Source organism: Lycorma delicatula, chromosome 6, assembly GCF_047948215.1.
Source record: "Lycorma delicatula isolate Av1 chromosome 6, ASM4794821v1, whole genome shotgun sequence".
NCBI classification, from domain to species: Eukaryota; Metazoa; Arthropoda; class Insecta; order Hemiptera; family Fulgoridae; genus Lycorma; species Lycorma delicatula.
This window is the reverse complement of record NC_134460.1, coordinates 11634122-11647152: the sequence shown is the minus strand read 5'-3', so window position 1 is coordinate 11647152 and position 13031 is coordinate 11634122. Positions and strand designations below refer to the sequence as shown.

Here is a 13031-nt window from a genome sequence, read left to right as displayed (position 1 = left end):
ATGTTTAAATTAATATATCTCAGAAGATTTCCAAAATAAAATGGAAGTTAACCATTGTTTAAACAACAAAATAATTATGGCAGTAGCTGATATCCAAACAATAAATAAATTACCTTGGGATTTTGTTTCATTCGCTTTTATTGCATTTGGACTCCATTTATGGCATCTTCCGTTGTCAATAGCTAATGTCATTCTTTCTATATAATCGCCATACTCACCACTAGATACATCAATCACTAAACATAAAGGAATAAATAAATATAATTTAATTAATAAAGGTATATCTTCTTCAATGAATTTTACAAATGTTAGTATTAAATTTTAAGTAACTATAATAAATTCATAAATAAAAAATAATGAAAATAAATTATAAAAAATTAGTTCTTTAGCTTTTTTAATTAGTAGTAAATAATTTATGAATAATAGTTAATAATAATATTAATAACAATTATAAATTAGTTAATATTAATTTTATCATATCAATTAGAATATTGCAGTGCAGTACAATAATTTTTTATTTATTTTCCTAATGTGTACATTGCATACTGACACCAACTAGTGAACAATAAACAATCTCCCCAGGCTCCAATGCGATGAGGACATGTAAATGAGGTGTAGTCATGTACAGACTCAGGTCAACCATTCCAGAGAAGTGTGGTAAATTGAAATTCAAACAACGAAGTACACCAGTACCCACTGTCTAGTATTCAAATTTGTATAAAAGCAACTAACCTTTACTAGGATTTCAACCTCATTACCTTCAATATAATCAGAACACAATCACCAAATTCAACTGGTAATCACTAGTTCAGTGGTGAACTAAACTATTGTAACTAAATGAAACTAAACTATTCCAACTGCATAATGTTCTAAATTAGTCAAACACTGTGCAGTTTTAAACAAAGATGTAATGAACATTTAAAAGCCTCCACAATAATATAGAGTTATCATTTCCTAATTACCTTATAAAGTTTATATATATATATATATATATATGAGGTCTGTAAATAAAGTAATGAGACTAGTTTTTTTTTTGGCAGCCAAAGTGGCAACACTGTAAAGTTACTAGTAAACCCTATGGTTACATGAACAGCTGATTTATATTAGGTATTAATATTTTTAGTGTATTGTTGCCACATGAGACGTAAACAAACTTTTCATGAAACAAGTTTTTGAGTGCATTACAAAAATGAGTGATATCACTAGCAATGTTGTGCAATCAAGTTTGTGTTAAACTCAGAGAGATGCTACTGAAATTTTTTCAAAATTGAAAAGAGGATATGGAAATGACACTGTCATGAGCCCAAGTTTTTAGGGGTTTAAAGCATTTTCAGATGGCCGGAGATCATTTGTGGACAATCCACCTCTAGAAGACCATTAACATCAAAAAGTGACGACAATGTTGAGTGAATCGGAGACTTGATATGGTACGACCGGTGATTAACTGTCAGAATGATTGCAGAACAATTGAATTTGAACTGTACCACATTCCATCAAATTTTGACTAACAAATTGGACATGAAAAAAGTTTGTGCAAAATTGGTCCCAAAAAACCTTACTGTTGAACAAAAAAACGACAGCGTAGAAGTGTGCCGTGATCTTCTATGGTGAATTGAAACAGATCCTGATTTTTTAAAAAAATGTTATTACTGGTGATGAGCCTTGGATATTTGAGTACAACCCAGAAACAAAATGCCAGGGTAAGGAGTGGCATACTTCAAACTCACCACATCCCATAAAAGCAAAGATGAGCAAATCAAAATCATGCTAATTTGTTTCTTTGATAGTAATGGCATTGTCCATAAGGAGTTTTTGCCTACAAGACAGATCGCAAATCAATATGTTTACCGAGAAATTCTTGAGACTGCAGAAAAGAGTTGCCCATGTGAGACCAGCCATCAATGATGGTGCATCATGACAATGAACCTTGTCACTGCACTCTCAATTAATAAGATTATGGCAAAGAAAAACATTCCTGTAGTTCCTCAACCACCTTATTCACCTGATATGAGTCCCTGTGACTTTTTCCTGTTTCTGACTTTAAAAAAACACCCAAAGGTCATCATTTTGGAACAGTAGAAAACATACAAAAAATTTAATTGACCATCTGAAGGATATTCCAGTTTCTGGGTTCCAACACTGATATGAAGAGTGGGAAAACTGTTTGAAGCATTGCATGGCTTCGCAATGGAACAATTTTGAAACTGATAAAAGAGTCCATGTATTATTGGACTGTAAATAAGTTTTTCTGAACCAGTCTCATTACTTTATTTACAAACCTTATATATATATATATCCAAAATAGGACCACATATTGTCACACTTAAAACATGAAATATTTAAACGTAGAAAAACTCACAACAAGAAACTAAATAACTAGGCAGAATTCAAATCATATACAGTTTTTAAACAAATCATCACATTTCAAAAATGTCTAATAAAAAAAAAAACTGTCAGCAGAAACAACAATATTTTATTTTAACTTACTTTTCTTTTATTATAAAAGATTGTATTCTTCTTCTAACATTCTTTGAAAGTTTACTTTCATTTCGTTTCTTTTAAAAGTGCATTTAGCATTTTTAAGTATGCCCTTGGCATAATAGTTTTCTAGATAACAGTTTTTTTTTTTTTTTTAGTTAATGATTAATAAAATAAGATCAAAAAGTAATTAACTACAGAGAAAGACTATCCAATCATTTATTATATTAATATAACGATAAAAAAAAGCAATGAACAAAGAAAAAATGTTATTCTATCAATTTTTAAAGAAATAACATTAAACATAGTGTATGAGTGTATGTTTTTTGTGCTGCGTACGTAGATAAAAGATAAACAAATTATATGAAATGACCTATTGGGAAATTTCATGTGTATTGTTTTTAAACAAAAGAAGTGACTAAGTCTTGATCTCATACATCAATATTATTTATATAAATGTGCAACATCAAAAGTTACAACTTATTTCAATTTATATTACATTATTATGACTCGTTAAATAATATCAGTGACTAAATAAACTACAAAAAATTCCATTTGTTTTGTTTGATAGTTGACTAACGTAATGAATCACTATGAACAATAAATTAAATTAAATAAATAATTCTTAATTAAAAAAAAAAGATTACTGACTAACAACTAACATGCAAGTGGAAATTTTGTTATAGTACTTTACGAAAGTGGTGACTATTTTGATCTAATCAAAATTGGTCAATCAATTTTGATCAGGCAAATAATTAGAATTTTTCAGAAAAATGAATGTATAGAAATCAGTCGTTTTAACTCCACAGTTATATCCTGGAAAAAATAGTCATTAACCAAACCGTTTACCCCAATAGAAAACATGGAATTCTGAAGGGTAATTCTATCTTTGTTATCTTTTTATTAGTTACATACTAACAGTAGAGGGAGATAAAAAAAATGCCTGAGAGAAAAAATTCTACTCATGTGACTCTTTGATATTAACTCTGCAATGGTGCAGAATTAAAAGTTGCAATGTTAAAAAATACTTTTATACTACTAAGAGTTCTTTAATTTGAAATAGGTCTTCTGTTTTTTCTCTCTTAGGTTTTTATCTTTTCTTGTGAATCCTAATGTATTAATGCAGTAATATGTGAAGCTAATATATGAGCATCATTCAATCAATATTTAAGGAGATAAATGGCAAAAGTGGAAAAAAGTTATTTAACAGAGTGAACTGTCTGATGTTCAAGCTGGCACCTCTGACATAAAAATGTAATTTTTTCAAAAAGAATTGTCATTAAAACCTCTTATTTATTTCAAAATGTTGGCTCTGCTTAAAATAGCATGCTATTGACAGTAATGCAAAAACATTATGTAAAGAGTGTATTAAGTGTGCAAATTTTAAATTTTTTATCAGGGATTTTAAATTTTAAATCGTGCGCAAATTTTAAAATCTAATTTTAAATTAGAACAAGTGTCAGTAGATTTTCATTGTAGCAAAATATCAGTGGAGGTTTCAAGTGATAATTTGCAAAATCGTATCATTGATTTTACTCACAAGAAAACATGTATAAAAATTGGGGAAATTGCTGAAATTTGTAGAGTGAGCATTGTTAATTATATCATTCATTTTAAGCTGAATTACTGCAAAATGTATTCAAGATGGGTTCAGAGGCAGTTAAATCAAACTCAAAAAGACGACACCCAAATTCACATTTGTACAGAATTTACAATGGTTTTTAGCAGAAAGTAAGACTTTTTAGACACAACACTCGTAACCTCTGATGAAACTTGGATTTTTCATTTTGAGCTGGAATGCAAATGTCAAGCTGTGGAAAAGAAACATCCAAGTTTCCCCACCAGGGAAAAAATTCAAAACCTACAGGTGATAAAGGGTACTGCTAATGTGATACTAACAGTGTTTTGGGGACTATCAAAAACCAATTTATTGTGATTACTTGGAAGAATAATATACAATCAACAGCAAATACTATTGAAACTTGGTAAAATATAAAAATGAAAACAGCCGTATGAAGGAACTGTACTGGTTCTCTCTCAAAAGGTATAATTCTTCTGTATGATAATGCCTGTCGCTATTTGGGTCGGGAGTATTGCCACATCCACCTTACATTCTGATCTAACATTATCAGATTTTTTTTTTTAGTACCAAGTTCAGCAACAATGAGCAAGTCAAGAACAGAGTATAAGAATGGCTCAGGTGAACAAACTTTATTATACGAACATCAAAGCTCACAGAAAAATGTGACAAATCCCAAAATGAAGCGGGAGATTATGTTGATAAGTAGTTAGTTTCATTGTTACTGAATAAATTCTAATATTTCTATATAAAATTTTTAATATTAATTAATATTTTATTTATTTATTTATTTATAACTATAATTTGTATGGAAATAATAATCAATAATAATTAATCTCTCTTTCTGAACAAGTCCAGTAACTAGTTTAATATTTGAAGCCAGCATAATGCCATTACATTATAGAAGAGAGATCTTACATTAAGATATGCAGCAAATATATGGGTCTTTCCTACCCATTTAAACTATAAAACTTTTATTAATAATCCTTTGGTTACTTTGGATTAACACTATTCTAGTTCAGCCAGAATACAGTATCGTGAGTTAGCAAAAAAACATGTAATTTCTTTGCCAGATACATTAGCAATTTCTATGAGAGAAATACTACCATGGTTTTTACCATCTATAAGCACAAGATTGGATCTTTCTTATGAAAAAATAGAAGAGAAACTAACAGTCATCATCCAACAAGAATTTTCATCAATATCTATGAAGGATTTGTTAAAATTTACACTGATCGTTCTAAAACAGAACAGATTGTTGGATGTACTATATACAAATAGTAAATCTCATACGTGGAAACTGTTAGATATGGCCAGTAAACACTGGTTATACAGCAAGCTTTATACTACTTACAACATTTCTGCAAAGAGAGTGTTCTTATATGTTCTTAAGTGCGCTAACTACTATTTGGAACAAGAACACTGAGGATGTCCTTATCGCAATCATCCTGACCATTCTATATGTATTAAACCAAACAATACAGCGATATGTATCTGCATGAACTTCAGGGCATACTGGTATCTCAGTAAATGAAAGCACAAACACACCGCCAGTATAGCAACAATTTTTGAGAATATGGATCCCTATTCACGCAGCAGATATTAAAAATCATCTAACAATGGGAGTAATGAATAGAAAAGATTAAATATGAAACTAAATGAAATTAAAATTACTCTGTATGGAAATCACCTAAATCGGTCACACATAAATAACAAATTCACATTTTTACAACTTAAGAATGTACAATATGTGAAAACCTCAGAAAGAGATATAAATTAAGAAACAATATTGGTGCTGATTTAGGAAACGGCAAAGAAGGAAAAATAGTCGCTTACTTAGAAGCCTGCTGATAGTCAGAATGTGTTATGTTTGAATGAGAATCTGCTATGTGAAAGCCTTTACATCTCAACTCAGGGGTCCCAAAATTGCATGATACTGTCAAGACTTTTATGTATATTTTCTTTTAATGTGTGTTTTATATATGTTTTAACTTTTGTATTTTATGTAAATGTCAGGGCCCTTTACACTCTACATATGATGTATTTAAAATATTGTGTTTATTTTATTTAATATTCCATGTTTGTATTTTATTAAAATATAAGGGCACTATACACCTTTACATCTGACGATCCTACTGGCTATTTAATATTTATTTTTGTTTTTAAAAAAATGTGACAAAGGCTAATGATCTTAAAAGTTGATGCCCACATAACCCCCCAAAAAAAATTATTGATAATAAATAAATTCATTAATAATTTATATTATTATAATATATAATATTATAATATTATTATTATAATATTTATATTTATTATAATTTTTTATACAAGTATTTTTTTATTTTAATATTTCATTTAGTGACGTCTAATTATTGAACAAACCTCTTATCTTTAATATCATCAAAAGTTAAATCAACAACACCTCTTTCTTGAGTCATATTAGGTATACTTACCATGAAAATATTTTCATGAAAGAATATGATGACATGAAAATCTATAACAGCAATTCACTGACAACTTCATTGTGCAAAGCTATAATTATATGCATAAATAGGTTTTGCAGGCTATCTTAATGAAGCAACATAAAATTGGGCAATGTTACAAGAGTAATTATTGTAATTATAACATCCATTCACAAACTACATTTTTCTAAAAGATCAGTTTTTTCATTGAATATGAAACTATTTGAATAAATAAATAATTTTAAATTAAAAGAAAGATTAATCAAAAAATAACATTCTTATGTATAAAAATTATAACATCATAATAATTTTATTAAACAATTTTTACTTTTGGCTGGTCATTCACACCACTCTAATCCTCTATCCTAATAATCATACAATCTAGTTAGACAAAATAAAAATTTTGAAATTTTAATGTGAACTGATTTATTCCAGTAAATACAAAAAAAAATTTACCTTTAATAAAAAAAAACAATCACTCAATCTAAAGTTTTTTTTATCAGGACAACTGCATTTCTGTCATTGTCAATAAAGGAAAAAGCTCGTATTTAAATATCAAAAAGATAATTTTTATTTGTATAAAAAGATATCTGCAGGTAATAATAGATATGTGTTTAATTTTCTAATGCTTTCTCTGTATAACAAAAAATTCTAATATTATAATCATTATAATTCTAATATTACAGTGTATAAAAAGTTCTTCGTTCAAATATAATAAAAGTTAAAAGCGCAAATAAGATTGTATAAAACAAGGTTAGTAACACAACACTTAAAATTATTAATAATGTTACAGAATACTAACTGAAATCAGCAGGGTTATAATGTGTTGGACAATGAAGATCAAATGTAGCAAGGAAAGGAACGATATCTTGCCCGTTCCCTTGAAAAACACACTGTCCTTCAGATACAATATAGACATTGTCAAATAAAGAAAAAAGTCTTGCGCTTGGTGTATGTATTGAACAAATTACTGTTCGACCTCCTTCCGCTAAAGCCTTAAGTAATTTTATACATTGAGAACTAGCCATATCATCTAAACCACTGTAACAAACAAAAACTTTAAATTAATACTTCATAAAATAGTAACTGATGACATATTACAAATATTAATCCCTTTTATACAATATACCGATAAATATGAATCTTATAACATTATCATATCAAGGAATTTTTCACAAGTTTTATATTCATGCTATCCAAAGCATTGCTTTGTTTTAGTACAACCATAATGAATAGAGATAAAGAACGACACATTCAACTTATAGAGTTAAAATGGCATGATCTTCAAATCACATGACAAGTAAAAAAAAAAAATAAAAATTACAAATACTAACTGTTCCAGGAAAAGTAAGGGCTATGGTTTTTTGGAATTTTTGTGGTGTGAGACTCTAGATAGTCTCATAGGCTATCTAGAAAAGGACTATCACCGTGAAGTATTATGCTTTATTACTGAACTGACTGAAGGGCAATATTCAGGTTAAACATCCACATCTGACAAAAAAAAGTGTTCTTTCACTATGATATTGCCCCTGTACACGTTTAGGGTTGTTGTTGCAAAACTCCATGACCTTAGCTTCGAAATGCTTCACGTGAGCTGCATTTGTCAGATTTGCTTTCCAGTGATTACTTCCTCTTCTCAAATGTGAAGAAATGGTTTGCTAGATGAAGATTCATTTTAAGTGATAAGGTCAAAGCTGAGGTAAATGCTTAATTGGCAGAAATTGACAACTTGCTTAATAATGAAAGTATTGAAAAGTTAGAAATCATTGGTCTAAATGTATCAAATTGCAAAATAAAAGTAACACTTCTGAAAAATCTTTGTCAGACCAGAATTTTCCAAACGATCCTCATAATAATCTGCAAATTATTTAAAGAAAATAAGACAATTTTTAAATACATAAACATTAAACAATATAAAGACCACTTATCATTACCATACAACCAATTTATTTGCTAACAACTTTTTTAACAATTACTCAAAAGAAATAAAATCACTTCTGAAACAAACATGAATAACGCCATGATTGTGTTAAGTAGATTTCTTTTCTATTACAGAAATTCTAAATATAAGTCCTCTAGTATATTACCAACAGTTTTTATGGGTTATAAATGATCAAATTTGACTGACAAGATGAATCAAATTTACATGATGAAAAGGAAATATGAGCGTGGAAACAAAAATCCAACCGTGATAAGGTGTTGAAGACAACAACGTTTAGGGAATGTAAAGATCTGGGGATAAAAAAAAAAAAAACCAGAAATAATTAGCAGGTCAGATTCATTTTAGAATCAATAAACTTTTATAAAAAAATGATTGGCAATCGAGAAGAAAAATGCTGTTTGTATAATTAAAAAGCAGAAAAAAGGATGTAGATGAAAATTTACCTCATCAGTTAATAAATGAAGCAGGAGAAATGTAATGGCAAAATGCAAGACAACTATCCTTTTAATTTTTGAGAAAAAATGTAAGTTATTAATACAATTTATTACTGTTAGTTCAATTCTCACTTCAGATCTGGTAGTCAAGGGTTATATTATATGATATGGGCTAGATTATGAAGAGTAAAAATCAGGCAAAATGCAACCAAACTAAGCAAATTAAATGAATTACAAATAATTGTATATATTTTTTTGTGAATAAATATAAATGAAATTCAGGTAAAAAAGGAACAATGTAATCAATGTACAACTGTAAGTATAAAAATCCATCCATAGATCAGTAAAATAATAAAATAAACATAAAAACAAATAATAATAAAGAAATGGGCCAAGGATAATAGCTTGCTGAGATCGCAACTGCAATTGCAATATTATACTCATCAGTTTTATTAGTATCATCATCATCACGCATGTCAACTTTTATCATTATTTTAAAACAAAACATAATACTACATAACAATACTACATTAACTTTTAATACTAATTTAAGGTTCAAACTGATTAAAAAATTACTGTCTAAAAGTACAACTGATTACATAAATAATCATTTGAATTCTAAGAAAATAAAAATTATATTTTTATTAATATTTTAGTAAGAAAATAGCACAAAGAAAATTTCTGACCAAGAGAAAGAGTAATGCTCTGGCATACTTTTAAAATGATACTTACCCTAACTTTGAACTGGATCCAATTATTAATCAACCAATGAGTTTCATTGAATATAGATAAAATATTCAGGGATGATATTAAAGAGGCAGAATTTTATTATTTAAACTTTTATTATATAAATGTAGATTGTAATTGGTGATATGAGTAGAGCGAAAACAAGCGTAAAAATACTGTGATGGAAACTAACACAATTCATTATAATTCCATACTATACTATATAAATTCTTTCACATATTGCATCTCATTAAATTTATCAATAAATAATAGAAAAACAACAACTGAAGAAAAAATTAAATCCTCACACAGATTAATATTGTTTAAAAAAATAAAAGTCAACCCTTACAATAATGGATGTAAAGATCAACAAATTAACTACATTTTTATACAAAATAAATAATAAAAATTCAGATATATTTACTTAAAAGGAAAATTTTCTCATAAAAATCAAAAGAAATAATAATAATAATAATAATAATAAATAAAATATACTATAATGAACAAACAGTGAAATTCAGTTCAAGTAATACCACACTTTTACCAACAGATTGTGTTAGGTGTATTTAGGTTAAGCAGAATTATATGTAAACAAATGTATGTAGCACACACAATAAAACTTAGAATCATTAACTAATGTAAAGAATGACAGATAACAAAAATCATATTACTTAAATAAATATAACGCAAATAAATGTAATATATATAGCAGTTAATCATATATGAAATAAACTTAACAGATGAAGTCTGTATTATCTGTAGGTAACATAAGTTTTCCTTTGACATAAGTGTATTGAAAAAAACTGATTAAAACCATAATATTTTTTTAAAAACTTACGTTGTCGGCTCATCTAAAAATATTACAGGCGGGTTGTTGACAAGTTCTAATGCGATAGCTAATCTTTTCCTTTCACCACCAGAAAGATAACTAGTGAATGTATTTTCACACTTCGCTAATCTGAGCATTTCCAGTATTTCCCTAATCTAAAAATAAATAATAAAAAAAATTCAATCGATTTACAAATAAAAAAATATATAATATTGTCCTGTAACATGTTTGGAGTAACACTTACAATATAATATTTAAAATGTTATATTGTAAATATCTTGAAATTTAACATTTTCATTGCAGCAATGTTGTAAAAATTTTAACAAATTCAAAGGATACAAAAAACATAACAATTAAAGCAACAATAATTAACAGTAATAAATATAACTTAAGATATAAACATACTTTCAATTATGTACTCAAATTGATCTGAACCGTTGCAAATCGATAGACTAGTTTCTTGTTTTGACATTTTTGTTATTTTTTTAACTCAGTTATCATTTAAAGACAAGAATTAAGTTTGAAAAATGTTGCATTAAAGTTGTATTCTATAAAAGTTAAATACATTACGTGTCAATAATTTTAACAAATAAAAATTTGTTATAATAATATATTTGAAAATTTTTATTAATTAAAATGTTTCCATTACAGCTCCATACGAATAATAAAGATTTATTAAACAGTTTAATCTATGAATTTCCGCTATCATGCAAGGTAAATCTCTTTTCAGACAAATAATCTTTTTTCTTTCTTAACATCTACATATATCAATTACATACAGATTTGAATAAAATTACAGTAAAAAATCAAAGTATTTTAAAAAAACTGGCATAATACAAAAAAAAATGTATAATGCAGGCTGATAAACGTAAAATCTTATTTTGATAATTATTCCCAGAAAAAGACTAATTCTTTTTTTGAATGGATATCAGTGTGTGAAGAACTATTTTGTTTCCAGTACTTTTTCATTTTGAATGAGTGTTCTTCTTACCTTTGTAGGGTCCATTCTTACCTTGTTCTTTTCTTCTGTAATCCTTCACATATTACGAGTTTTTGTCTTAATCACTCTCTGTCTGTAATTTCATGTGTTTGTGCATTTTATTCTTTTAGATCTTCTCTGATCTGTTTGAGCCACTTGGTAATTGTATTTGTGCGCTTTATGCTCTTTTTTAGATCAAAAATTTCCTAGGTTAGTCTGTTTTTGTCCATTCTCATTAAGTGTCCATATAAGGCAAATCTGTGTTGTCTAATTGTATCTGATAGTTTGTCTTCTTCCAGTAAATCTCATCATTTTATCATAGTTTCCAATCATCTTCTGCTTTTCTGATTCCTGGTATTTTTCTTTTTATATTTTCAAATTTGTTCATTTCTCCCTGGTCTATGATTGCGCATTCAGCCATGTACAGACCTCAGATCTTACCACTGTTATTAATGCCTCAGAATACCTACTCTTGTGATTTGATTCACGTTTTATACATATTCTTGAATATTTCATAAGCTCCTTTTGTGAGCCTAGTTTTATTGGCTTCTTTGTCTAGCCCATCAAGCTGTATTACTTTCCAAGCTGGTTGAAGCTGTCAACTCTTTTGATTTTACCATATCTTGTGCTAATGTGTTTGGATGCATTTTTTATGTTAATTATGAACTCAGTTTTTTCAAAAGACGTTTTCATATTGGTTTTTTCAGCCATTTCTTATAAAGTGTTGATCCGTTATACTCAGCTGTTCTTAGAACTTCTGCTAGGATTGTGAGATTTTCTGCAAATATCAAGCAATCTATCACTAGAGCCTTTTCTTTTGGATGCTATTCACACACTTTTACAATTTCTTTTATTTGCTGTTTTCACCATTTCTTAATTTCCTTTTCTAGTATTTCATTAAACAAAATGGGGGATAATCAACCTCCTTGTATTTCTCCTGTTTAAATTTTTAACGCTTCTGAAAGTTCTCCATTAAACTTTATTTTGGATTTTGTCTCTGTAATTTACTTTAAGAGATTAATTCATTGTCTACTCCAAATTCTGCAAGGGTGTTGAAAATGGTTTGTCTATATACTAATTATGTAATATAAATTATTTAATTTTAATTTATTTAACATTATAAAGAAATTTGTTACTTTTGATCACGTATTTTTAAAGACGATATAAAATGAAAATTATTTGTAATTATCAGATAAAACCAAAAAGGATGTGAAAGTTTTAACAGTTTGAGTAGTAGTCTCTGGAGGCCCAGTTCTGGTACTTACATAGCGCTGGATACCTACAACAACCAATCCCATGATGTAGCATGTATATATTTTCAATATACTAAGTTTTTTCTAAACAATTTAAAAATTTTATTTCGTTCTTATCACTGCTTAGTATCAGATTTTAATTTAATGATAAACAATATGATATCACTGATACTAAAAGATTTCTTTATTATTAACAAAAAAAAAAAATTAACAGGAGAAAATTCCAATGCAAAAAAAAACATATTCCCACCAATTCAAAAAACCTGCTTTAGCTCAAGTTCATTAACAATCTCTTAATGTTGTTTCACTCACTGCTTTTCTAATTTTTACCAAGTCAATTTACTCACCT

At 27.9% G+C, this 13031-nt stretch overlaps 1 protein-coding gene across 2 annotated transcripts in view; it reads right to left on the bottom strand.

Annotated features, from left to right (window-relative positions):
- Positions 1-13031, bottom strand: part of LOC142326575 (ATP-binding cassette sub-family G member 1-like) — a 406137-nt gene that overhangs the window by 20439 nt on the left and 372667 nt on the right. For both annotated transcript variants that reach the window (XM_075369155.1, XM_075369156.1), the window contains 3 exons: positions 10460-10605; positions 7322-7560; positions 114-236 (listed from right to left, as the gene is read on the bottom strand). In XM_075369155.1, the coding sequence (XP_075225270.1) occupies positions 114-236; positions 7322-7560; positions 10460-10605 (508 nt within the window). The remainder of the gene's footprint in view (positions 1-113; positions 237-7321; positions 7561-10459; positions 10606-13031) is intronic.